The following is a 26,459-nucleotide window of genomic DNA, read 5'->3' as shown; positions in this document are numbered from 1 at the left end:
CTCTCTGCAGTAACATCTTTTCTTCTCCTGTCCCACAAAAACACGAAACCAGGAGAAAACACACGCCGAGGACCTGTCCTGCTCCTCTCTGCGCTTAAATGTTTCATCATCTCACCGTGAACTTTCCGCAGAAGCATTTAAAGCTGCTCCGTGATAACGTGCGTATTGTGCGCAGATTTTATCCTCTTTTCTCCAGCTCGCGGATTAGTTTTGGGACAAAACGCACCAACAGTTTCAACTCCAACAAAAACACACATTAAGAGCTTAACAGCAGACGGTGACTCCTGTTTTATATTCTTAGTGTTTGAGATGTTTTCTGCAGAGCGGCCTGCTGTCTGTCTGTCAGTAATCCTTTAATAAAAGCTTTTATTCAAATAAGACAACAAACAGCAGGCTGGGACGAGCAGATTACAGAACTATTTAAGGTTCAGCAGAAAAACATTACAACATGAGGGCTGTTAGTTTAATTATATCTGGATATTTCAGGATTCTGAGCAGGAAAATGAAGGATGCTGTAAATTTCTACTGCTCAAAAAACAAACAATCAGCTCAAAAATCAGGAATAAAGAAAACAACTGAACCAACTCACAGGTAAACCACAAAAAGAGGGCAGGAAAAGGTTTATTTGAGGTATCAGGGAGGTAGGGGAGGTTCAGGTTACAAAGATCTCGTGGCCTAATTCTTGCAAAACACACGTTAAAGTGCCCTCTGTAGAGCTAAAAGAGTAAAGTGGCTTTTTGGAAGCTGAAGTGGCATCCTGGGAACCAAAGCCCAGTAGTTACACTGTCCTCTTGAGAGCCCAAACTCTTGCTTTAGTAACAATAAAAATAACTATTCATATGGCACCTTTAAAAGCAGAAGTTTACAATGTGCTTTGACAACATACAGGAAAAAGCAGACAACAAAGCAAAGGGAAACAAAAACAGCACACAAGGTAAAAAAGACCACAGCAAGGAGCAAACGTCACAGGAGTCCAGAAGATAAAAGCACCATGCAACTTATAATGAGACCATAAAGACTGAAATAAAAGCTAAAAAGATAAACTCAGTAAGAAAAAGAAAGAAAGTAATAAAAGGCAGTTAAAAAAAAATAAAAAATTAAATAAAATAAAACACGATAGCAAGTATGAAAAGATAAAATTATAATGATAATAATATCAGTTATAATAATAATAATGATAATAATATCAGTTATAATAATAATAATAATAATGATAATAATATCAGTTATAATAATAATAATAATAATAATGATAATAATATCAGTTATAATAATAATAATAATAATAAAATAATAATAATGAAAATAATGATAATAATAATAATAATAATAATAATAATAATAATAATAATAATAATAATAATAATAATAATAATAATGAAATAATAATAATGATGAAATAATAATAATGAAATAATAATAATGAAAATAATAATAATAATAATAATAATAATAATAATAATGAAAAAAAATAATGAAAACAATAATAATAATAATAACAACATTAATAATAATAATAATAAAGCAAAGATAAAGTAGAATCACACACATGAGCAAAAGATTAAACAATTAACATAACATAGATAAAGTAATTAAAGAGGATGGACTTAAAGTGGTGGGAAGTAAAAGATAAGAGAAATACTAAAAAGACAGTAAATCCAAAATAAGATAAAGATGAAAATAAAGACAAAAGACAGCATCATATAAAAGCCAGTCTGTAAAAATGAGTTTTTAAAAGAAGAGACCTGATATCCTCTGGCAGGTAGCTCCAAAGTCGAGGAGCTCTGATGGAGAAAGCTCTGTCACCAGGAGGCTTCGCCAGAGGATCTGAGGCTGCGAGCGGACTCATACGTTACCAGCAGCTCAGAAATATGACTTGGAGAAAGTCTCAGAGAGCTTTAAAGTGAATCAATAAAATCTTAAAATCAATTCTGTGGGAGGCTAAAACTGGAGTGATGTGGAGCCGTCTTCTGAAACCAGTTAAAAGCCAAGCTGCTTCATTTTGAACTAGTTGGAGGCAAGGAAGGGATTTTTTTTTTTTAAACACACAAAGTGCCCTGTAGGAGCCAAATGTGTGATAAAGCGCCCTCCCATAGACTGTAGAAAAAACTGACGTCATCTTGCTCGGCTCGAAGTGACGTCGCCACAAAAACTGCTCCCCCTGGTGGCTGGCTGCAGTATAGGTTAAAAAATCCGGCTCCCCAGTCATTCCAGATGGGCTGTGGTTAAACTTAAAAAATAATACACCTCGTAGAAATGTTTCTCACATCTGATTGTTGTGGTGATTTGAAGATATCATTTGTCTGTCTTGAATTCAAGTCCTCTTTTTTCTGAAAAAATTCTTTTTCATTAGTTAAACAAGGTTAAAAATTAGGCTTTAACGATGACTGACAGATTTTGATCTCATGTACTTTTTTCGGGGATTGTGAAATATGTCAGGAGGTAGAGTCAGGAAGTGATTAGACTCTCAAAAGAAAAAAAGTATATATTATTTTTGTCACCCAGCTCCACTCAGATTTTCCCAGAATCCCTCACAGTCTCTACTGCACAGACTCTGGCTGTGAATGGCTGCGCCTGTGACGGGGGAATTTTGGCTTCAAAACAGTACAATGGTAAATGGTGGAGCCACACTGTCCACTCTATATACAGTCTATTCGCCCTCCTGAGAGGTAAAACACACTCTTCTTGGGAGCCCAAACACAGACTGAAGTCCTCTTTTTGGAACCAAACACAAGTTCTAAAGTTCCCTCTTAGGAGCCAAAACGCATATCAAAGTGCCTCCTTGGGCACTATAGTTCCCTGTTTGGAGCTGAAACTCTTGGCAAAGTGGCCATTTGGAAGCTGAAATGCATGCTTTGGAGCCAAAACACACTTAATGCACACTAAATTCCCTGCTCAGGAGCAAAACCCACGCTTAAGCTTTGCAAAAACCTGAAATCTTTTCAAGTGTTTTTGTCTTATTTTCAGTAGAAAACTTCTTTTTAGACTCAATATGAGCCACATTCACCTGACCAGTCCAGAAAAATATCTTGGTTTAAGTTATTTAAAGACTAAAATGAGGTCTGAATTGCTGTAACAAGTTAAAAAAAATCTGCCAATGGTACAAGAGAAAAGTTCGTTTTAAGCAACTTTTGAGCAAATTTTTCTTTTTCCGTTGGCAGATTTTTTGTACTTGTTACAGCAATTCAGACCTCATTTCTGTCTTTAAATAACTTGAAACAAGACATTGTAATGAACTGATCAGTTGAATGTGGCTCATATCAAGTTTAATCAGACATTTTTCACCTAAAATAAGACAAAAACACTATATAAGATTCAGTTTTTTGCTGTGCATTACTGAGTTCCCTCTTCAGTAGGGAGAACGTGTTGTATTTGCCTTTTTTCTTCCCCTCTGTGCTTTAAAAGTCTTCGCACGCTACTGCTAGATCTTACAGCAAAAACCCCACAAAGCAAGTCAAATTTTATTTAATCCAAGCATCTTATTCAGCAACCAACAGAAGTCAGATTAAAGCTCTTTTTACTACAATTAAAAACCCTGTTTCCTCCACCATCATCTGAACAAACCTCAGATCTTCTTCCTGCCTGATCGTTTCGAGCGCAGCATCAAAACCGCACAACAAACACTTTCTTTGTACCTACATATCTGCACCTTTCCCTGTTTATTTTACCTTTAATGTACGTTGATACACCATAAGATAAATACATTCTGCGTGCTTTAAATAATCCGTCACATCTCCTCAGTGAAGCTCTCAGAGTCTCAGAGCTGTTTCTGCAGGATGAGAGGAAATCAAACAGAGGAAACCTTCAGGGTGATGATGAAACTCAGCCCATGTTTTCTCCTCCTCAGACACCTGTCAGCAGTTGCGCAGATCTCTGATGCGATATCACAGTCTACATTCAGAGTCTGCTGCGTTATCTGAGGCTCAGTTCGAGATAAGCTGCGGAGGCTCGGCCCTCCGCGGCGGCTCGTTCCATCAAACGAGCGCTCGAGCAGAGAGAACAGAGCCTGAGGCGGAGAGATACCTCAGGGTGAAGACGAGCTTCAGAGGAGTTTAATGGATCCACAGAGAGCAGGAGAATCTAACGCTTCCCCACGAGTCCAGAAAAGATGAACCATTACTAACATTCAATCCAGCTAATGTCCATTAAAGTGCTCAGTGACTTCTGGCACCAGGCTCTCCTCGTGATGGAGCAGTGTGTTTCATTTGCTGTGCTCAATAATCAGGAAGTGTGTGTGCCCTCAGGTCACAGAGTCAACGATGGGCTGTGGCACACGGTGAGTCTGGACACCCGAGGTCTTCAGATCAGTCTGACCCTGGACAGCGAGCCCGCCTCCACTCTGGAGCAGTGGGAGCAGCCGGAGGCCAGAGGCAGCTTCTACTTCGGAGGTGTGTGATGATATTTCTGTCCTCTGCTTTCACATCAGAGTGAGACCTCCTCCTGCATGTTCAGATGAAGATCTTTGTCTCCACCAGGCTGCCCCCCTGCAGGCTGTCACAACCCGACCGTGTCCTTCCAGGGCTGCATGCGCCTCATCTCCATCAACAGCCAGACCATCAACCTTCATCATGTGCAGCAAGGGATGCTGGGAGTTTATCACGAGCTTCAGTTTGACACCTGCAACATCAGAGACAGGTGAGGAGCAGATGTTCACTGCAAGAAACTGAAATCTTATCAAGTGTTTTTGTCTTTTTTGAGTAGAAAATGTCTAACGAGACTAAATACAGTGGGGAAAATAAGCATTGAACGCATCAACTTTTTTCACATCACATTTATTTCCAAAGCTGCAATTCAAACAAAATTTCTACCAGACATTGGTATTAACTCAAATAATCCACACATGAAAACAAATCACAACGTTCAGGTCCATAAGTAATGATTATGTGGAATTAAGTACGATAACACAGGAAAAAAGTACTGAACACCATTTTTTGAAACCATTTGAGAGTCAACTTTGCCGTGTGCTTTGGATCGTTGTCCTGCTGAAAGGTCCAGCCACGTCTCATCTTCATCATCCTGGTGGATGGCAGCAGATTCAGATCAAGAATTTCCCCATACATGGCTCCATTCATTGCTCCGTCAGTTATATGAAGTTTGCCAACACCATGAGATGAGAAACAACCCCATGCCATGATGCTTCCACCTCCAAACTTCACTGTTGGTGTAGTGTTTTTTGGGTGATGTGCAGAGCCATTTCTCCTCCAAACATGGTATGTAGTATGACAGCCCAAAAGTTCAGTTTTGGTCTCATCTGACCAGACAACATTCTCCCAGTATTCTACAGGCTTGTCAAGATGCTGTTTAGCAAACTTTAAACCAGCTTCAACATGCCTTTTCTTGAGGAGTGAAGTCTTGCAGGCTGAGCGTCCATAGAGGCCATGGTGGTGGAGTGCATTGCCTATTGTTTTCTCTGTAACAATTGTACCTGCTGCCTCCAAGTCTTTCTGGAGCACTTTCAGGGTGGTCCTTGGCTCGTTGAGTACTCTTCTGACTATCTTTCTGACTCCCTGGTCAGAAATCTTCAAGGAGCTCCTGTGCGTGGCCTGTTGATGGTAAGGTGGTGCTTCTTCCACTTGTGAATAATGGCCCCAACGGTGCTGACTGGAATATTCAGGTGCTTTGATATAAGTCTGTAACCAGTTCATTCTGATGCTGAGCAACAATCAGGTTGTGAATGTCTTCAGAGAGCTCTTTGCCTTTACTCATCATGAGGTGAGTCGTATTTAACTGCTTGGTGAAAAAACAACCTTTTTTATAGGACCATCAATTTGCTCTAGCCCAGCTGATGTTTGTTTGCACTAATTGGAAGTTCAAGTAATAATTACTGACAGATTTCAGGTGGTATGGTGCATTTCCTTACCAAAGTTTACAGCCTTTCCATGGTGTGTTCAATACTTTTTTTCCTGTGTTATCGTACTTAATTCCACATAATCATTATTTATGGACCTGAACGTTGTGATTTCTTTTCATGTGTGGATTATTTGAGTTAATACCAATGTCTGGGAGAAATTTTGTTTGAATTGCAGCTTTGGAAATAAATGTAATGAGAAAAAAGTTGACGCGTTCAATACTTGTTTTTCTCAATGTATGAGCCACATTCACCTGACCAGTCCAGAAAAACATCTCGTTTCAAGTTATTTAAAGAAAAAAAACAAGGTCTGAGTTGCTTGTAACAAGTTTTAAAAATTGCCAATTTAACAAGAGGAAAGTTACTTGTAGTTTCAAGCAAATTTTTTATTACATTGGCAGATTTGTTTTACTTGTTAGAAGCAAATCAGACCTCTTTTTCTGTCTTTGAATAACTTAGAACAAGACATTTTTCTGGACTGGTCAGGTGAATGTGGCTCATATCAAGTGTAAAAAGACACTTTTTACTCAAAACAAGACAAAAACACTTGATAAGATATAGTGTTTTTGCAGTTTGGACCCAGAATGATGTAAATGTGTCTTGACTTAAAGAGGAGGCTCTGGTCTGAGGCTCTGCTCTCCGCTCCCGTCCTCCAGGTGTCTTCCTAACCTGTGTGAACACGGCGGTCTCTGTCTGCAGACCTGGAGCTCCTTCTCCTGCGACTGTTCAGGAACCGGCTACTCCGGAGCGGTCTGCCACAGCTGTCAGTTTCCATGTCCCTGTTTTTCTTCTCATTCTTTAATTTTATCTCTGTTTATCTTCCGTGTTGTGTTTAATGATAGAAGACGTCTCAGCTGAATGATGGATGAGTCTAATCCCACATCAGAGACGTCTTAGCAGACAGGTTTTTAATTTCCATCAGATGACGCTGAGATGAGTTTATTTTAGTCCGTGCTTTCACCGTCAGGGTTTCAGGATTCAGATCAGTATCTGACAGATTTTTATGGGATAATCCATGCAGATCTTTTATTTTTTATTTTTTTAGTTAATCAAAGATCTCTCACTCGTGGAGAGGATCAGCTCGGTAAAAAGTTTCCCTTTCTGTTTCTGGACTAAACTCTCCCTGCAGCCATCTACGAGTCGTCCTGCGAGGCCATCGGGTTGACAGGCGGCTCTTCTGGCTTCTACTCGATCGATCCAGATGGGAGCGGTCCCCTGGGGCCCGCCTCAGTCTACTGCAACATGACAGGTGAGTGCAGGTCATGCTGTCACCTTTGGTCCGTCTGGGCTCCTCTGGGATCTGGGACTGTCACAGATCTCTGCATCGATTCACAGCTTGACACTCCATCGTCCTCAGAGTGGGACTCGTCCACATCCCGTCCCCACGGCACCATGACCTGAAACTCCGCTGTCCTCATTTGTCCACACCGTGTCCTCACAACACACCTTACCTGAGCCAAATCCACCAAATAACCTCTGAAAACTGATAAATCTGAAGTGTTTCATAGAGTTAACTCTGTCTGATTCTTAAGTTAAAATTCTTCCCTCCGGAAAAGTTTGTTTTTCACAAATCACCAGGAGATTTCTCACTCCTTCACTTCTTCACTTTCTGTTTTGTGAAACTGAAGCCCAGTGGGGAGGATTTCTTGCTGCACCATGTTGTTAAAATCAGTCCGTGTCCTCTGTGACTGAAGATATTCTGGGACGTGTTTGTGGACACAGAGGACTCCCCGCAGAGCGTCTCAAACTGTTCACAGACGCTAAATTCAAAGTCATCATCGGGGATTCTCAATATGTTTTTATCTTTTTCTGATGTTTCTTTCTTAAAGAATTTCTTCAGATTGTTTCGGGGAACTTTCAGGAAGTTAATTAAGTCTTAGACGTCTTCAAAGAGCTCTAAGATATTTTTAAAATGTAAACATGAGACTCCAAACCTCCCTGAGAGTCACCTCTGACGCTGAAACCTGCTGTGTGTTTAGAAAGAAAGGCAAATATTAAACCTAACATGCTAACAGATTATCTTTGTAGTCAGGGGAGCAGCATGTGTTCGTGCTAACATGCTAACGTGTTCTCATTCACATGTATGTTGCATTCAGAGGAGCGAGTGTGGACGGTGGTGAACCATAACGCCAGCGCTCCGGTCCGAGTTCAGGGCTCGTCTCTGCAGAATCCTCACATCATGACGTTAAACTACAGCTCCGCCCCCAATCAGCTGCACGCCATCATCACCACCTCAGAGCACTGCCAACAGGAAGTGGTTTACAGCTGCAGGAAGTCCCGCCTCTTCAACACCAAAGGTAAAGCTAAGATGGAGTAGATACCTCTCAGGTGTGTTTTGCTCAGGTGTGTCAACCTATGGATCACAATATTTTACATTTTTTGGAAGTGATATGGTGCCAGAAAAATGTGTCCTCCAACTATAGAATAGAATGAAAAAAATACTTTATTTATCCCTAAGGGGAAACTCAGGAGGAGTCACAGCAGCAATCAAGAAAACAAAAGTAAGAAAGTGTATAGAAAGTGCAAAAAGCTCCATAAGAAAATAGATGCTGACAGCTTGTCCATCATTGTCCAGTCAGCCAGCCTCCACCTCCACAGGGTCCAGGACTGAGCTTCTTCAGCAGTCTGTTCAGTCTCTGTCTCCTGGATCCTGTCTGCTCACAGCAGGTGAAGCTCTTCCAATGTGGCGTTGGTGTCTGGTGTTAGCTCCGTTAGCCATGTCTGTGAATAGCATGATGCTACTCTGCCTTCTGGTATTCCCTCTGTTGCTGAGTTAGCACGGCTAGCTTGTCCATCTTATTGGAGATAGATCTTACGTTCCCAATAACGATGGATGGAAGGACAGGTCCATGTCGTCACTTCTTAGCTCACACCTGAGAACCAGCACGTCGTCCTCACCTCCTTCTCCTTACCTTATGGGAAACATCCGGCCTTGCACCAGTTAGCACTGACATGCTTAAAGCTGCTAACAGCCGATTTCACATGTAAACAATGCAGCCATGGTTCATCAAAAGAGATGAAAAAATCACAAGAAACAGATAAGGAAGAGAAAGCTTCTGCAACAGGCAGCCACAACAGGGCAGCGCCTAACTATGTGACATTAAATTAATAAATAAATATAAAAATAAGTAAATAATTAAAAAAAATCAGCAACAACAAAAAGGGGGAAAAAAGGAACAAGAAAACAAACAAAAACATGTATGATACAAGATACAAAGATAAATGTATTCCAACTATTCCAAATAAATGGAAGTAAAATTAAAGTGACATAGGTCTGTGTTTTAAAAATTCATCAATTTTTAAACCTTTAAAATATTTAACACTTTTAAGGCAAACAAGCAATTTAGGTATATAAGTAGAAATAAAACTAAAGAGAAAGAGTAAAAGAGTCAAATTTGAAAGAAGGGAGAAAGAGAAACATACAATAACAATAACAATAATAATGATAGTGATCATATTAATTATTAAAAAAAAAAGGAATACCTAAAAAAAAGTTACCTTAAGTTCTTTTTCTTATGATCCTCCTTAATCTCAGGTGTGTAATCTCTGTGTTTGTCTGCAGACGGTCGCCCGTTGGCGTGGTGGGTGGATCAGGGCGGAGAAAGGCGGAGCTACTGGGGAGGCTTCCTTCCTGGGGTGCAGCAGTGCTCGTGTGGTCTGGAGGAGAACTGCAAGGACATGAACTACTTCTGTAACTGTGACGCAGACTCAGACTCATGGTACGGAAACATCCTCAGAACGGTGTCACATAAGGCTAAACAAGTCACATGACCTGACTGTGACCTTTTGATTTCATCACAGGACTAACGACACAGGAGTCCTGTCCTATAAAAACCACCTTCCTGTGAACCACATGGTGATCGGGGACACAAACAGAGCTGGATCAGAGGCCGTCTACAGCGTGGGTCCTCTGCGGTGTTATGGAGACAGTAGGTGATCCATCAGTGATCCAGATCCATCTCTTAGCTTCTCCTGATGTTTGAAGGTTAGTCCACAGACCCTCCTCTTACAGATCCTCCTCATGTCTGTTTTTATTCAGGGTGGATCTGGAACGCAGCCTCCTTCTCCCAGGAGTCTTCCTCTCTCGTCTTCCCGGCCCTGCAGGCTGAGCTCTCCTCGGACTTCTCCTTCTTCTTCAAGACCAGCGCTGCTTCAGGAGTCTTTCTGGAAAACCTGGGACACAAAGACTTCGTCAGACTGGAGCTCAGCTGTGAGTGAACTCTCATCAGATCGTGTTTTCAGATCGTAACAAACAAACTAAAGAAAGAAAACTGTCTCTCTCAGCTCCCTCTGTGGTCACGTTCTCCTTCGATGTCGGGAACGGCCCTGTGGTGTTGTCGGTGAGCTCCCCTCTCCCTCTGAATGACCGGCAGTGGCATCACGTCAGGGCGGAGCGTAACGTGAAGGAGGCGTGGCTACAAGTCGACCAGCTGCCCCCTCGCCTCCTGGAGGCTCCTGCTGATGGACATCGCCGCCTCCGCCTCAACGGACAGCTGTTTGTAGGTACGAGGGAGAAGGATTTATTTTCACTTCCTGTAAATCTTCCGTATCCTGCAGTGAAGTAATCTGTGTCTCTCATTTCTCAGGAGGATCAGCACATTCTCAGCACCGAGGTTTCCTGGGCTGCATCCGGACTCTGACCATCAACGGTTTGACCTTTGACCTGGAGGAGAAGGCGAAGACGGTGCTGGGGGTGAGCTCGGGGTGTCCGGGTTACTGCAGCGGCTCCAGCAGCCTCTGCCACAACAGAGGGCGGTGCATCGAGAGGAGCAGCGGCTACACCTGTGACTGCTCTACGTCAGCGTATGGAGGACCCACCTGCAGAGAAGGTCAGAGGGGCAATGTTCTTAAAGGTCCCATATTATGTAAAAATCACTTTTATTTTGTGGGTCTTTTGGCTTTTCCTCCCTTTGATATTTAATGACAAAACCTGTACCTAGTAGTGCTTGTGAATGTAAAATCCTGACCTAAAACAAGCTGCTTCGATTTTGGGGATTTGCTGACGTCACCGATTCCCTTTTTGCCCAATCAGGAGCAATCAGGTCCAATCGGTTAGCTTCAGGATGCTAACTTTAGCAGCGGTTGGCCTGTTGTTTTAGCTTGTAATGTTACGGTACATCAGCTTCGCTGTTTTCTAAGCATTGTGCACTCGGAGCTTGTGGCGCCGGAAGAGCGGGGCGGTATCAGCGGTGGCTCATTTACATATGAAGGCCACGCCCACTAAATCAGAGCGTTCTGAACAGAGGGGCTATGAGAGCCTGGAAACAATGCTGCTGTGCTTGATTTATTGGCTTTTTGGACCGAAACATGTTACTACTATTTCATGAAGACATCAATGATCCATGATAAACTGCAGAAAAGGAGCAGAATATGGGACATTTAAGATGGAGAAGGCTGTTTTGTGACTGCTTTAATGTTTTGTGAAAGTGAGCTTGTTGTCGAAGATGACTCCAAGGTTACAACAGTGGGAAGAAGGTAAGACGGCAGAGTTTTGAAAGGTGAGGTGAAAGTCTTTGGCCACAGAAATAAGAGAGTTTGGACCAATTAAAAGAATGTCAGATTTTGAGAAGCTGAGTTTGAGAAAATTTCTTTGCAACCAGGAGGTGATCTCAGAGAGGCAGTTTGAGAAGGTGGACTGGGTCGAAGAGGTTATGGATTTGGTGGATGTGTAGAGTTGAATATCGTCGGCATAACAATGAAAGCGGAGACCATGATGTTGAATAATCTGACCGAGCGGTAGGAGGTAGAGGATGAAGAGGAGGGGACCTAGTAGCGAACCCTGAGGGACGCCTTGGGACAGGACAGCTACCAATGGCTGCGCCTTTGACAGCCATATTTCGGCCTCAAACCGTACAACCGTAAATGGCGGAGCCCACGCTTTCACTTTATATACAGTCAATGGTTTATATCAGCTGCCGCCATCTTGTTTGTTCACAAAATCAGCCTTGAGCCTCTTCACTTGAATTCATTTTTCTGACTTCTTTTTTTTTTTTTTCTGTGTGCAGAGGTGTCGGCGCTGTTGGACAGAGAGTCCTCGCTGACCTTCATCTTTCAGGAGCCGTTCTCAGTGATGCAGAACAGAAGCTTCCAGACGTCCGGCACCTCCAGAGAGAGCAGCAGAGCCAGGGAGGACGCCGCCTTCAGCTTCATGACATCACACAGCCCCGCCATGCTGCTGACCGTCAGCACTTTCAGCCAGCAGTACATCGCCGTCATCCTCACTCACAACGGTACACACACACACACACACACACACCTGATGACTCAAAGTGCTGCTGTGGAAACACACTCTCTGTTCCAAAAAAATCTTCCTGATAAAGTGAAAACCATTTCCTGTCAACCATTTCATGTTTGTGCGTGCAGGAAGTCTTCAGATCTGGTACCACCTGCAGACTCACAGGAACCCGGACGTGTTTACTCCGGTCTTTAGCAGTCTGGCAGACGGACGACTTCATCGAATCAGAATCCACCGTGAGGGCAGAGACCTGGACGTGGAGGTGAGAGCTACAGCGAAATGTCTTTGAGTAAAGTGCTGATGCTTGTTTTGTTGCTCTCATCCTTCTGTTTTTTATCGTCTCCGTCAGATCGATCAGGACATCCACAGGAAGTTCACTCTGTCGTCTGATGCAGAGCTGATCTCTATCAGGTCTCTGACTCTGGGAAAAGTCATCAGTGAGTCCTTTCTTTGCATCACGTCTCTGAAAGTCATTTACTGACCTCTTAAAGATGCAGATGTTTAAAATTCAGCTTTTTTTATTCGAGTTGTTTAAGTTTGTTGATGACAGAAAGTTCAGAAACTTTGAACAATCTGTCTTTCTCTTTCTTTATCTTCCTTTTCATCTTCCTGTTTGTCTGTCACTTCAGGGAGGGAGATCTTCCACGAGGAAGTGGTCCGAGCAGGTTCGGAGGGTTTCGTCGGCTGCCTTTCTTCAGTCCAGTTTAACCACGCGGCTCCTCTAAAAGCGGCGCTCCTGAATCGAGGCAGCTCATCCGTCACCATCAGGGGCTCGCTGGTCCAATCAAACTGCGGCGCGTTGGCGGACTCCATCACATCCAACAACCTGAGGGGCAACACACACGGTCAGCCACCGATCATAGAGTAACGAGATTGAGTTGTTTTTTTGTTTGCTGGTGAACACTGTGAACGAATGCATCTCTGCTCCACAGATGATTCTGCAGCAGCCAATAAAGACGAGGAGCAGCAGAGCGGGGACACGCAGAGTGATGTGGCTGTAATAGCAGGTCTGTCTGTCTGTTTGTTCTGGACTCCGTTTTTGGGCTGTGCCGGTTTGTATTTGGACTAACATGTATCTTTGCTGCTCCTCAGGCGTGGTGTCAGCTGTCGTGTTCATCACAGTTTGTGTGCTGGTCGTGGTCACTCGCCTCCTGTACCTCAGACAGGTCCAGAAGACCAACCACGGCATGAAGGAGAAGGAGCACCACCACGGCATGGAGACCCCCAACAGGACTGAGCTGCACCTCCACAACTCCGTCAGGGACAACATGAAGGAGTACTACATCTGAGACTTATCTGACCAAGGAGAGCATCATCCTTTATACTACGGAGTACAACATCTAACAGGAAGGAGTACAATATCTGATGAGAACGAGGGGTTTCAGACTCAAACATGTTCAGAGGGAGGATTACAAAGTCTCAAACGCAATGTCCAACAAGAAGAAGGATTAAATTCCCTGAACAGGCTAAAAGGAACAAAATCTGTGTCAACTTAACAAGTTTGATTTGTGACTGTTTGAGAAACATCCTGGGAATACCAGGAACTACAACATCCTAAAAACAAAGGACTACAACTTCCTACAGGAGAAAAGTGTACAATATCTCATGTGACAAAGAGTTACAATGTCAAACGAGACAAAAACATGAGACATCCCATGGGACTGACTGCAACATCTTCCAAGACCAAGGACTACAACATCCTGTGTCCTACAAGACAAAAAAAACGATCCAACAAGACGAAGAATTACAGCTTCCTGAAGGAGGAAAATTTACAGTATCTTAGGTAACGAAGAATTACAACACCCTATGAGACTTCCTATGGGACTTACTGCATCTTACAAGAAAAAAGACTACAATAACCTGCAAGACGAGGAACTAAACCATCTTACGAGACAAAGGACTACATCATCCTACAAGACAAGGAACTACAACATCTTACAAGACGAAAAACTGCAACATCCTATAAAACAGTTCATTGGACAATCTATGAGACAAGGGACCCATAAATCCTACAAGAAAAGGACTTAAACACCCTATGTGATGAATGACTACAACATCCTCCAAGGCAAAGGACTACAACATCCAATGAGCCAAAGGATAACAACATCTCAGAGACTGAGAACTACAGCATCTTACCAGAAAAGAGACTACATCCTTGCTTTGAGACAAAGGACTACAACATCCTGATAGACAGTGGACTACAAACCCTTTGAGACGTAGGAATACACCTACGAAGCTGATGACTACAACGTCCCATGGCCCAAAGGACCTACAGATCTTGCAAGATGAGACTACATCCTCCACGTAAACCAAATGGACCAAACTAACCCATGAGCAGGAATTATGAAAACAAAATACTCCCAATGAGAAAAAGGACTACAACATCTTTTGAGGAGGACTACATGGTCCCATGAGAAGATGGACTTTGTGTTTTCAGTTGGGTACCATATCTCCGGTCTTTCCAAAAACTGCAACTTCTGTCTCGCCAAAAAAGTACATGACCTGTCCAAACAGACTGTATGGCGTCAGGTTTCTCTGTGTCTGATGAAGATCTTTCTGTTCTTCGTGGATGTAGCAGGCTTCCTTACAAACAGAGAGAGCGTCAGATCAACAGATCGTCCGTCCTCTTCTTTGCGAACACTGAGGCAGAATCCACGTGTGTTAAACAACCAGAAACTGAACTCTTGTGACTTCTGTCTTGCTGATAATGAAGAGGATGCATCTCCAGAATGTGTACACTTTTTCCTACTGCTGATGATTTCTGCATTGAGAAGAAAACACTTCATGTTGGTGCAGATGTGAGACGACAGCACATTTGCTGTTGTCTCTGTGAGGTCGTAGGTCATACAGGGAGGAGGAACAGCGGGCTGATACTGTCTACTGTACCAGTGCCTAATATATCCTTCAGTTTGTCCATTATGCTTTAGGTTTAGTTTATTTTCAGAGTGATTATCACAGAAAGAGTTTTATCATTCAACCATCGTTCCAACAAAAAGAGGAAGAAACCTTGATCATCCCGTAGCTTTACCACATCAACGTGATCGACCATCAAGCCTGCTTGGGCTCATGTTGTCAGTGATTTATACATTTGTGATGAGGTCTTTGATTTCTGAAAATCAAGCCCATGCTCTGTTAAAGTGTAGTTTTATTAAATCAGTGATGTCTGCTGAACTCTGCCCCCTTGTGGGCTGGCTGTATTGGTGGTCTGTGAGCGCCCTGATTCTTTGCTGTTGGATTGTTTTTGTTTCAACATTTATTTATTTATCAGCGAGAAGATGAACTGCAGGGAGCCAAAACTCCTACAAATGTTGCTCTAGGCAAACAGCCACCAGGCGACATGACATCATTTGTTTATGAATCATTTATATTTATTTGGACTACAAGAATGAGTTGTTTATATGTCTGTATTCATTGCACCATGTCATGTAATTATGCTCCTTCTTAATGATTTGTACAACTGCAGTTTTATTAGGGCAAGATGCTTAATTTAATAATAAAAGTTGATATATTCCTACCTGTTTCTGTGCTTTTCACGCAATCATACTTGTATTTTTTCCTTTTTTTCCTCAGCTGCACAAAATGTGTTAACCCCTACACCTTTGAGAAAAAAAGATGGAAAAAAATGAAGAAAATTCTGAAAAAACAAAAAAAGTTACCCCTTAAGTGAGAACGGGGTAAGTTGAGCCTGTGGGTAAATTGACCCACCCCCTGTCTCTGGGAAACAGTACAAATCAGTGGTCACATGACTCTGGATTTAGTTAGCCCGCCTCATTTCAAGCACAAGTTGAAGTGGTAAGTAACTTTTTATCTCCAAAAATTTTCAACATATCACGAATAATGACTATAAACTCAAAATAATTTTAACTATATTTAAAAACATACATCAAATGTATACCTGAACTATCAATGTATAAAACCATGTGAATCGTGCAGTTATGTATTAGCCTGAATTGCTAGGCTCGGTTGTTTTGAACAAAATGGTGGCTGTGGAGTAAAATGAGCCAAACTGCTTGGGGTAAAATGACCCAGTGATTTAACTTACACCCCACAATGAGGTGTTTAAGTGTAGTAATACATAATGATTTGTTTTTTGTTTTGTTTTTTAAATGTGTAACATTATAGACAAGCTAGAATGTCGAGGAAATACAGCAGGAAGACAAACTGGGGCTCAACACCCCTTGAGGAGATGCAGAGAGCAGCAACCAAAGTCCAGGGTGGAAAATCCATAGGGAAAGTGGCCACAGAAAGAAATATGGGCAGGTCAACCTTACGCAGATTCCTAAAAAAGAAAGAGGGAGGGGAAGTGACAGTGGCAGGCTACACAGGGACAGTGCACGCAAAGAGGGTCTTCACAGATGGAGGAAGACCTTGCAAACCGTGTGAAAAAACTGGCAGACCAGTTCCATGGCACCACGGCAAAGAAATCCTGTGATCTAGCCGATGAAATGGCAGAAAAAATCAATATCCCTCTCCCCGAGAGCTGGAAAGCTAACCATTCAGCAGGTAGTGTAGAAGAGATCACAATTTAACTCAGGTTATCAGTTGGTCTTGTGGCTAAACAGATTCTTAATAAGGTCCCTATTCTTTTAGGTTGAGATTGGTTCATCAACCTAAAGGAATGCTACAAAAAAAGTCAAAAGGTCAACTTACCCCCATGTGGTTCAATTTACCCTTTGAGGTGGGGCAATTTACCCCTTAGCTGGGGCAAGTTGAGCCACAAAGACCACTTTTTTTGACAGGTTATATTTCAGAAATTTTCAATATTTCTGTTCTCAGTTTTTTTTTTTTTTCTTTCATGAACCTAAGCAGCACAAAACATGTAAACCCTTATATGTTTGGAAAAAAATATCAAAAGAAAAAGAAAATCTGGACAAACGCACTCAGGTCAAAGGTTTTCTTTATTGACATTTTTTTACAGAGAAAGTTCATGAACACATGAAAGTGTGACCAAGTGCAGCTTCATCAGCAGAGTCTCCATATCGATCCGGACTGATCGGTTCCTCTGAGGAGGACTTGATGATCAGACCTTCATCCTCTCTGCTGTTCACACTGGTTTCTGCTCCGATGCTAACCTGAGAGCTGGAGGCCGATGGGGAAGAGTCATCTGTCTGAGGTTAAATTAGTGTATTACCATATGTGTGTGTGTGTGTGTGCATGTGTGTGTGTCTTCAGTATATTTTCCAGACAGTGACTCTCCTCTCTGCCCCTCAGCTCTCAGTTTACTTTCAGGATCCACATTCTTCTCTCCGAGCAACATCAGCTGTTTGCAGCTGTTTAGGAATCAGTGCCGGCTCCTCAGGGCTCAGCCTGACCTCACCGCGCGCTGCAGAGACAGGTAGACAGGTAGACAGGTAGACAGTGAGTGTTTGTACTTGAAATCAACAGATAATGATGATGTGATGATGAAATGAAACTTGCAGGACTGAGGCATCATGGATCCTGACTCACCTGTGCTCGGTCTGCATGCTGTGATGCTGGATTTCTCCGGCTGCGTCTCTCCTCTGGCTGCAGCTCGGATCTTCCTCACCACAAACCTGCAGGCTGAGTAAAACACAGTCAACTGTCAGAGAGAAAAACAAGCAGCTCAGGGCAGAACTGACTGCCCAGCAGGGAGATATTCCACCTTCAATAAATAATAAGAATAACACACAAGAATAAAAATATTTCTTAGAAAGACTTGAAACATTGAAACTGTCTGTGAATGATTTTGTTTATTTCTGGTCGGATCTCAGGTGACACCTCAGATACTTCCTGACTGAAAACTGCTGAGTCACTGTTACGTTCCTTTCACATGACAAACAGTTGAGTTGAGACTCTGTGACAGCTTAAAGCCTGAAGCATTACACATTATTTCAAGTAACACTTTGCTCTTATATAATGCTTTAAAAATATCAGGCTTGAGGATTAAATTCTGATTCCTCCCAATGAAAAAAAAAACTAATAACAAGTAATCAAAACACAGTTTGTATTTGGACTCGATGTGCATTACTCACCATTGATAATCAGTCACACCATGATGTCTCTGAGAGCTTTTCTGCTCTATTTTAAAGTTTAATCCGATTGTTTTTCTGTCTTCGTGGGATCAGCTGTCTCTGTCCTCTTCCTCGACAAGTCCAACACCTAAGCCCCTCCCCTTGACACTCCTTAAATATGATCTCTCACAGCAGAGTATATTTTTATATTTTAATTTTAGTCATTTTAATGTTGACTGATCACATTTATAATCATTTTTCATTATTTCTATTTCTGATGAGTACAAATTTAATTTTAAACATTAAAAAAATAAATAATAATATCTATTTACATAACAAAGTGTAGTTTGCATATATGGACGCTTGGTGGCGGTATCGCGCTGCAACGTTGTGCAGCCTTCCTCATACAAGCAAGGAGAAGAAGGGAAGAAGAAGGAGGAGGCAACAAAATAAACACCACAGAAGAAGAAACAGAATAGCCAATGGCAGCTTGTGAAAGGAAAGTGAAACTAACCTCAGTCTGTTGAAAAGGTGAGGACGAATTTATAAAAATTGCAGCGTAATTTCTTGTAATGCATGAATGAGATTAAATACGTGCTGAAGTTTGACTTCAGGATGTTAATTATTGATATTTGTTAGCCGCTAGCCGTTAGCCGCCTCCACGCGCTCTAAGCATTCTGCTAGCTGCCGTCACCGTTAGCATCAATATAAGCTTGGCTGAGCCCTACACATATTTGTATTCAAAGGCTTTTAATTAAAAAATGAGAAAACGAATTACAAAATATATGTTTTTACCTAACACTCTCAGTAATTGATGAACTGTAGCCCACGGTTAGCAGTATTTACGTCATGCTAATGCGTTTTAGCTTAATCTGTTGTTAGCTGTCAACGAACCCCATTTACAAAAATGACAGATTAGACTTTTCACTGTTGATGTGTTTCTCCCGGTGCTAACACACATCGGGTAAACCATTTTATAGCTTCTTCAGCCTTCGTTCTTTAATTCGGCACAGTTCATACACACGTATTCAATCTATAAGACACGCTTAACTCATTGAACGCCAACATAAACATGAAAACATGACAGAAATCAGAAAGGAATCCACCAACCGTTATATCTAAGATTTTTGCTAAGTGAATTCATTAGCATTTTAGATCCTAATCTTTTACACAAGGATCCTCTGAAGTGTACAGATTATCCATTCAGCTTTTTAACTGTTGGTTAAAAATTGTCAGCTAGAGTACTGGCACTTTGAGTCAGGTCTTCATTCATCATTTGTCCCCGAACAGGAATAAGTGAGAAGAGAAAAGATCAGAACCTGGTTGCTTGGTGGAAACACAATCTGTGGTCTGACTCAGGTACACACAGAGTCAGAGGAGGACTGGTTCACCTGGCCACAGACCAGACAAAGCAGATACGGGTTCAGACTTCAGATGGCGGGGTTCCTGGATAACTTCCGCTGGCCAGAGTGGGAATGCATCGACTGGGGGGAGAGGAGGAATGCAGTGGCTTCCATCGTGGCTGGAGTTCTGGTCAGTAAGTCTGCAAAGTGCAGCGCTAGATTAATGTCCAACTTCAGGAGTTTTTTGTCATTCATTTACCTACTCTCAAAGTGTCCTTAAAGGGGACATATCATGCTGATCCCTGATTTAATACTTGCATATGATAAAATAAATTTGAAAACAAGACCTTTCACCCCCTGAATTTTCAAAAAATGAGATATTGTATTTTTTCTGATATCCTAGAACGAGATTTGATGCCTTTGAAAATAGGTCATTGCCAGTTGACTGCGAGATTTCGACCTTCGTGACGACACAAGGATCCTTTCTTTTTATTGGAGTAATCTGATAAAGCAGCTCCTCCTCTGTGATTTCAGTTAGTCACACAACCGCCACCGAGGGATACACCCACCAAGAGCCCAGTATCTCCCCTCAGATGCTGGATGCAGGGACTCTGCTCTGCTGAGCAGCTCGGCTTTACATGGTGAATTAGCAGTTAAAACACTGTAGTTTTAGCAGACGTGGTAATACTTGTGAGACTGTGATGTTTGCATGCTTGTTCTGACATGCACTGTGAACCTGGACCACAATAATGCTGCGGTAATAACATAGTGTGGAACTGACGGTAGAGGCGATCTTTAGACTACACTTTCAGCATGATGGATAAAACAGAGAGAGAAAAGTGAAGGAGCAGGATGGAGCCCTGTTATAGAAATAGTTTGTTGGTGAAGTCTGTCTATATTTCCACGTATAAACTATACATGTTACAGTACCAGTTTGACTCACCACACTGAAGCGTCCTGAGATGATCTGTGTCCTGGTGGATTTTCTTCCTCCTGAGCTGCAGAACCGTCCGGGTCTGACTCGGGGTGAAGGAACTAAATGACTTGTACTGAGGGCAGAAATGCTTTACAGGCATCCTAGTCTGGCATAGTGAAAAGGAGAAACAAGCATGATATGTCCCCTTTAAAGCTCTTCACAATGATGTAACCAAAAGTCCTCTCTGCTCTCAGTTCTTCACAGGCTGGTGGATCATGATAGATGCAGCAGTGACGTATCCTTCACAGGAGCAGATGAACCACGCCTTCCACACCTGCGGCGTCTTCTCCACTATAGCGTTCTTCATGTATGTCTACATCCCTACAGATCAGTCTCTACTTACATGACACCACTTTATATCCAGTGTGTAACCGTCTTCTTTGTGTTTTCAGGATCAATGCAGTGTCCAATGGTCAGGTGAGAGGAGACACATATGGCGAGGGCTGTCTGGGCAGGACAGGTGTGTGTTTGTACACATTTTGTTACTCCTGCATGAGTGTTTGCAGCTCGGTGCCAGTAATGGCTGACGATGTTGATGTTGTAATCCTAACAGGAGCTCGCCTCTGGCTGTTTATTGGCTTTATGATGATGTTTGGTTCACTAATCGCTTCCATCTGGATCCTGTTTGGTGGATATGTGGTGCCAAGTGAGTGCTTTACTGTTGTCCGGGTGTGTCTGAATTTTGTTGTTCTTTTCTAATCGTTACTGTTTTCTGTCTTGTAGAGAAAGAAGTTGCTCCTGGTCTGGCTGTGTTCTTTCAGAATGCGTTCATCTTTTTTAGGTGAGTATGGTCTGACACTGAGCTTAGTTCTTGGTCTCATGGTGGCTGTAAGCGATCTCTGCTCTTTGATGGGACTTAACGGTTTTCTGTTTGTCTCTCTGCAGCACGCTCGTCTACAAGTTTGGCCGCACTGAAGATCTCTGGGGGTAGAGAGTGTGTTTAAACACACACACACTTGTAGTGAGTGTGTGTGTGTGTCTTTTACTAGGTCTATTTGTCTGCTGTAAAAATGTTTTATTTTTATTTTAACTGTATCTGTGATGTTACACTCATTTAAAAACTTTCAATGAGGGACTTGCTGTTCAAACGTAGCTTCAGGTGTTACAGTGTGAGGTCACTGTAGACGAATCAGCTGCTCCAATTGTTCAACACAGGCACTGCATCTTTAAGTGTTAGAGAGAAAAGGTGTGTTTGTATCACCTGTCCGCAGGTGTGTGTATGCGTGTGTGTGTGTGTGTGAGTGTTACCTGTAAGCAGGTGAGTTTGTCACTCTGTTTCAGGATCAGCAGTGTTTTTAAGTCGTCTGTTTCATCCTCCTTCAGCTCCTGTTTTTGCTGAACGAATTTCAGGTGTAAAAACTCGTGTTTTGGATTTTTCCTGTACAGATTATAATTTTTTTGTCACTTTGAGGCATTTTAAGTATTTAAGGATAGATTGTAGTGAAGCAGAATGCTGTAGTTTCAGTATTAAAGAACATTTTCCCGCCTTGTTTTCACCTGTAGACACATGAGGAGATGTTTTTTTAACTTATACAGAAAAGTTTTGATCTGCATGGAGGAAACCGGACGAACAAACATGAGGGAAGATTCAGGGTTTCATCCCAGCATCTTTGTAAACTTGAACACATCTAAAAAAGTGGAATAAAGAACGTGTTTTGTTGGGGTTGAAGTGTTTGTTGTCTTCTTATAACCTGACACTGATTCTAATGTTGAAAAAAAATCATCTTACAGCTGATTTAGAGAAAAACATTTATACTTTCAAGCCACTCCCAGGCAGAAAACATTGTGTTTACACAAACATTAATAAAGCATTGCTTTTAAATTTAAGACATGTTAGTGATTGTTCATGAAGCAGGCACATTTTTTAAACAGGAAAGTGCTTTACACTGGTAACATAAAGAGAAAATGAAAAGCAAAATAAAACATCCAGCGTTAAAACTGTTTATAAAAAAATAACTTGGGGTAAAACAGTAACAGAGCTATGTGCTGTTTAAAAAAGATAAAACAGATTTAGGGTCACAGCTTTCAGTCATGAGTGTTTGGGATGATATTAGTGAAATGTAAAAATAATAAATGTAGATTTAAAATTATTTGACAATAAAAAAGGGGTTGAATTACTGCATGGCAATCAGTCACTGAAAACTTGAAACTATCTTTACTGTTAATCCTGTTTGGATCCAAGTTTGAACTGTTTAAAAAAGAGAAGTTAAAGCCTCTTTAGTTGTTTAATGCTAAAAAATTAGGAGTACGAGGCTCTGGTGGTGAAAACAAAGAGAGCAGGCCATAAACTCAGAGTGTTAGTGGGTCTGTGAGTGCTGATACCAGATCATAATAAGTTCCCTTTCTGTCTACTCTTCCTCAGCTGTGACAGCATGACAAAGGAGGCACAGGTCCGCAGGTGCTGATTGGCTGATTTCACCCCCTCTGCTCCTCAGGTGTGATAGAGGAAATGACATCAAAGTGCTCGTCAGTGGGGCTGGGGGTGGGGGCAGTGAGGGGACGCTGGAGGAAGAACTGAGGGAGAAGAAAATAATTGTTATTTAAATAAAAGAGGAGCTTCTGTGTCATCTATGTACCAATCCAAACAAAAACAAATAGTAATAATAAAGAGTAAACTCAAAGTACGCTGCACACTAAAATGTCTGTCCTAGCTCTGGCTATTTCACAGAGTGTGTGTTTCAGTGTGTTCTCACATCATCTGGGATCTCATATGGAGGGCGGAGCCAGCTTTTGATCCTCCCAATCTGGCAGATGAGGACGTATGCTGAGGTGATTATCAGGACAGACAAAACCAAGACCACACCCACTATCACACCTGGATTCACCCCTGCATCTGGAAAGAAAAGGAGCAAAGCATGAAATTTTTAGTCTCTTCTTCAAAACAACATGATGTTCATTTGTGGTCCCATTCAGAGTCAGAGACCAGAAAGCAGAAGAAGATCTGGACAGGAGGGTCCTGGCTCACCTGTGTGGGGGATGAGCTTACACTGGGGGCAGGTTGGCGGGCCCACAGGCTTATTGTGGAGGATGAACTCCACTTGAACGCAGTAGCGCTGCCCCTCCTGCAGCTTAGGGAGGGTAATGGTGGACGCAGAGTCTTTGTAAGACTGATGGAGAGCAGCAGGTAAATGAACAGGTGTTAGAGATCAAGTTTCACCTCTTTTAGATCAGCTCAGTAAAAAGGTCTCCGACCTGCAGCGTCTCTCCCTCTTTGCCGAAATAAACTCTGTGTTTGAGGTGAGCTTCGTAGTCATCAACCAGTTTGTGGTTCCGGCTCAGGTGAACCGTGAGGGAGCCAGGTCGGGCTGACACGCTCACCTCAGGTGTGCAGAAGTCACCTGCAGCAGAACAAATGATGTGATCTCAATTTTAAAGCCAGAGCCTCCATCACCATCACCATTATGGTTACAGTTATTATCATCCAGGTGCTCTTCAGTCATCCCGCTTTATAAACCAGAAAACTACAGCAGCAGTGTGTGTGTTTCTTTCTCATACTTTCAAAATGACCGCAGAAAAGTAGGAGTGTTGTAGTTTTGATTTACGCACTGTGTAAGCTGCAGGCCTGTGCCATTTCTGAGGTTAGTCCCAGCCTGTCAGCTTCCACCTCCAGCCTCACACAGTCGTCCTCGCTCTTAGCTGCTACCAAAGGGACATTACAGGAAGTGGAGGACGTGTTGACACAGGTAGGGACGTCTGTCCATTCATCGCTGAAAAAGCTGAAGACAGGTGAGCACAGATAAAAAAAACACAGATGAGTCTTTAAGAGTCAAGATCAGAAAAGATTTTAAACATGACACTGAGCAGTAAAAACGAATCTGAACAAAATAAAAAATGCTAAAATAATAAACTTCTTTTTCCTCCCTCTCAGGTGAAACCAGGGGAAGCTATTAGAAACCCCTTTCCTTTTAATGAAACATTTAGAGGCTCACCTTCTCTGGACCGTGTAGGTAAGACCTGTCTCCCCTGGAGGAGGGGTCCAGGTCAGCAGCGAGTTATTAAGATGGACATGTTGTGGCGGAGCTGGAGGCTCTTTGCTGGGGGCTGAGGAGTAGGAGGATGAAGATGATGTTAACACAAAAACACAGATCATTCTCCTTTGTGAGCTAAGGCTTTACTGATACCACTTATTTTTGGTTATTCTGTTTGTTAGATGATTGTTCAAATGTCGATCAGTTTGAAGATAATCAGCCAAAAAGAAAATAAAGTAGTCCCACAGCTGGGATCACACATCGGTTTCTTTCAGAATGTTAATCTGAATTCAATGTTTTGGTGGTGTTCATAGAAATCAAATATCAAACAGTTGTTAATTTCTTTCATTCCTAAATGTTCTGATTTTCTGCTGGTCATCTATTTGTTGATAAAAAATTTAGGGATGCACGATATTATCGGCACAATATCGGTATCGGCAGATAAAAGCTTAAAAACACGTTTATCGGTATCGTCAGATGTGAAAATTTCTGCCGATATGCACAGCCGATAAGGTGCTATTCAGTTAGGATTATTATTATTTTCCATCTGAAAAATAAGCTCCTTAAATAAAATGTAGCACTTCATTTATTTGCACTGCAGAGCTCTGTGTCTGTCACCAGGTTGTTACAGTAGCTCTAAATTAATCAAATGCAACTTGGTTATGTTTAAAATTGCATTGTACATTTAAAGTTCATGTGATCTAAAAGAAATTATTTTTCTGTATTTCAACACTGAATGTCATGAGTTTGAAAAAATAATACATTTCTTATTTATGGTAAAATCAAATGTTTTTTGTCTTGTTTTATGTGTTTCTTAAACAAATAAGACAGTCACAATAAGAGTAACATATCAATTCTAGTACAGGATAGACTTAGCTTTCTTTACAGTGAAAAAAACAAATAAACTTGTGATTATCGGTATCGGTATCGGCCAAAAGGGGTTCCGATATATCCGCATATCGGATATCGGCAAAAATCCAATGTCGTGCATCCCTAAAAAATTTTTTTGAGCTATAGCTTTGTTTTACAAATTAATGAGCTGTCACTGTCTGTAATGAGCATTCTCACAACTTTCTGACACTTATTTTCAATACCAAAAGGTTTCATCAATAATGAGAATAGCTAATGTCATTTAAAATATGTCAACTTTTATATGAAGACCAGGGAAACTAAGGGGTACTAGTTTCTGAATCTTCAAGTACTGAAACCCAATTTTCAGCAACTACAGCATATATCTTGTTGCAGTTCCTTTTCCTCTTTGTGTTTACTGATGAAGCAAGAAGTTTTCAAATGCTACGTTTGGTGAGAGTATTGTATAACAGCCAGGCAACTGTAAAAGTGTATTTTAATATGAGATAATATTAGTATAATCAATGAATATTTAAAACATCTGACAGGCTTCTTGAAGCAATGTGATAAATATATTTAATGTGAGTTTATCGCGTTAGCTAGGTGAGCTAGCTACAGGCTAGCTAAAGGGCTCACCTGAGAGGACGGTCTGAATTAAAAACACCATGAAAATCATCCTGGCGTCATTTGGCAGGCTGTGACGACGGTCCAGGTACCTGAGTCTCCATTTTATTATCCTAAACCTGACTTTGACCAAATATTAATCCGATATTAATCCAACTTCAACCACTTTGATCCGAAAAGTGAACTTCCTCTAGCTCCTGGCCCAAGCGGAAGTTGTGTTGCATTCAAAGGCGGCTCGGATTTTTGGGATTCACGAACGCGGAAGTCTTATGGAACTGACGTCGGTCCGAAATCCATCTCTTTTTTTTCTAAAATGTGTTATTTTTTAACTTTAAACGTACAGATATATTAATTTTAATAGCCAATGTTAGTGTGACCTGATTCTAGTATGTGAATAACATAAAGTCAACCAGAGCAGCCGGTTTATAAGCACATATACAGGTCTATTTAATCCGCCAGCAGGGGGCACCATGTTCTCTCATTCCAAAAGTCTTTTTTTTTTGTCTCATGTTCCTGTTTTACAAGGATTCAGGCATTAAAAAGATGGTGAGTAGTCTTAGTTGGCATTTCCCTCCGTCACATCTGAGTAAGAAACATCAGGTTTCACAGTGACACAAAAGTTCAATTACTGCCTTAAAAAGATG

At 41.7% G+C, this 26,459-nt stretch overlaps 3 protein-coding genes and 1 long non-coding RNA gene across 4 annotated transcripts in view; 2 read left to right on the top strand and 2 right to left on the bottom strand.

Moving 5' to 3' along the window:
• The window catches only part of LOC141808154 (contactin-associated protein-like 5), a 41,942-nt gene extending 26,364 nt beyond the window's left edge, over nucleotides 1–15,578 (top strand). Inside the window, exons 9-24 of the mRNA XM_074694552.1 lie at nucleotides 4,245–4,388; nucleotides 4,476–4,635; nucleotides 6,505–6,611; nucleotides 6,978–7,097; nucleotides 7,945–8,145; nucleotides 9,411–9,567; nucleotides 9,650–9,777; nucleotides 9,888–10,058; nucleotides 10,133–10,351; nucleotides 10,435–10,677; nucleotides 11,854–12,078; nucleotides 12,212–12,345; nucleotides 12,433–12,520; nucleotides 12,713–12,928; nucleotides 13,016–13,090; nucleotides 13,176–15,578. Of these exons, the coding sequence (XP_074550653.1) occupies nucleotides 4,245–4,388; nucleotides 4,476–4,635; nucleotides 6,505–6,611; nucleotides 6,978–7,097; nucleotides 7,945–8,145; nucleotides 9,411–9,567; nucleotides 9,650–9,777; nucleotides 9,888–10,058; nucleotides 10,133–10,351; nucleotides 10,435–10,677; nucleotides 11,854–12,078; nucleotides 12,212–12,345; nucleotides 12,433–12,520; nucleotides 12,713–12,928; nucleotides 13,016–13,090; nucleotides 13,176–13,372 (2,585 nt within the window). The 3' untranslated portion in view covers nucleotides 13,373–15,578. The remainder of the gene's footprint in view (nucleotides 1–4,244; nucleotides 4,389–4,475; nucleotides 4,636–6,504; nucleotides 6,612–6,977; nucleotides 7,098–7,944; nucleotides 8,146–9,410; nucleotides 9,568–9,649; nucleotides 9,778–9,887; nucleotides 10,059–10,132; nucleotides 10,352–10,434; nucleotides 10,678–11,853; nucleotides 12,079–12,211; nucleotides 12,346–12,432; nucleotides 12,521–12,712; nucleotides 12,929–13,015; nucleotides 13,091–13,175) is intronic.
• A 1,397-nt stretch (nucleotides 15,579–16,975) lies between these two features.
• Nucleotides 16,976–18,229, bottom strand: LOC141808655 (uncharacterized). The gene is made up of 3 exons (XR_012599916.1): nucleotides 18,077–18,229; nucleotides 17,532–17,624; nucleotides 16,976–17,406 (listed from the first exon to the last, which is right to left on the bottom strand). It is a non-coding gene; the product is annotated as an uncharacterized LOC141808655 (long non-coding RNA).
• Nucleotides 18,230–18,449: 220 nt separating this feature from the next.
• On the top strand, nucleotides 18,450–22,038 carry LOC141808746 (transmembrane protein 50B). The gene is made up of 7 exons (XM_074695439.1): nucleotides 18,450–18,586; nucleotides 19,346–19,588; nucleotides 20,569–20,681; nucleotides 20,767–20,834; nucleotides 20,928–21,020; nucleotides 21,098–21,155; nucleotides 21,260–22,038. Exons 2-7 carry the CDS (start codon nucleotides 19,490–19,492, stop codon nucleotides 21,303–21,305), a joined length of 477 nt encoding a protein of 158 aa, XP_074551540.1. The 5' UTR covers nucleotides 18,450–18,586; nucleotides 19,346–19,489; the 3' UTR covers nucleotides 21,306–22,038.
• Nucleotides 22,039–22,244: 206 nt separating this feature from the next.
• ifngr2 (interferon gamma receptor 2) lies at nucleotides 22,245–26,042 on the bottom strand. The gene is made up of 7 exons (XM_074695438.1): nucleotides 25,828–26,042; nucleotides 24,304–24,415; nucleotides 23,921–24,090; nucleotides 23,567–23,712; nucleotides 23,340–23,481; nucleotides 23,068–23,207; nucleotides 22,245–22,888 (listed from the first exon to the last, which is right to left on the bottom strand). The coding sequence occupies exons 1-7, from the start codon at nucleotides 25,865–25,867 to the stop codon at nucleotides 22,790–22,792; spliced, it is 849 nt and encodes a 282-aa protein (XP_074551539.1). The 5' UTR covers nucleotides 25,868–26,042; the 3' UTR covers nucleotides 22,245–22,789.
• Nucleotides 26,043–26,459: the final 417 nt, after the last annotated feature.

The sequence above is a fragment of the Halichoeres trimaculatus genome, unplaced genomic scaffold (genome assembly GCF_033239565.1).
Source record: "Halichoeres trimaculatus isolate MK-OKI-2021-1 unplaced genomic scaffold, fHalTri1.1 fHalTri1_scaffold_19, whole genome shotgun sequence".
Lineage (NCBI taxonomy): Eukaryota > Metazoa > Chordata > Actinopteri > Labriformes > Labridae > Halichoeres > Halichoeres trimaculatus.
This window is presented reverse-complemented; position numbering and strand designations above follow the sequence as displayed.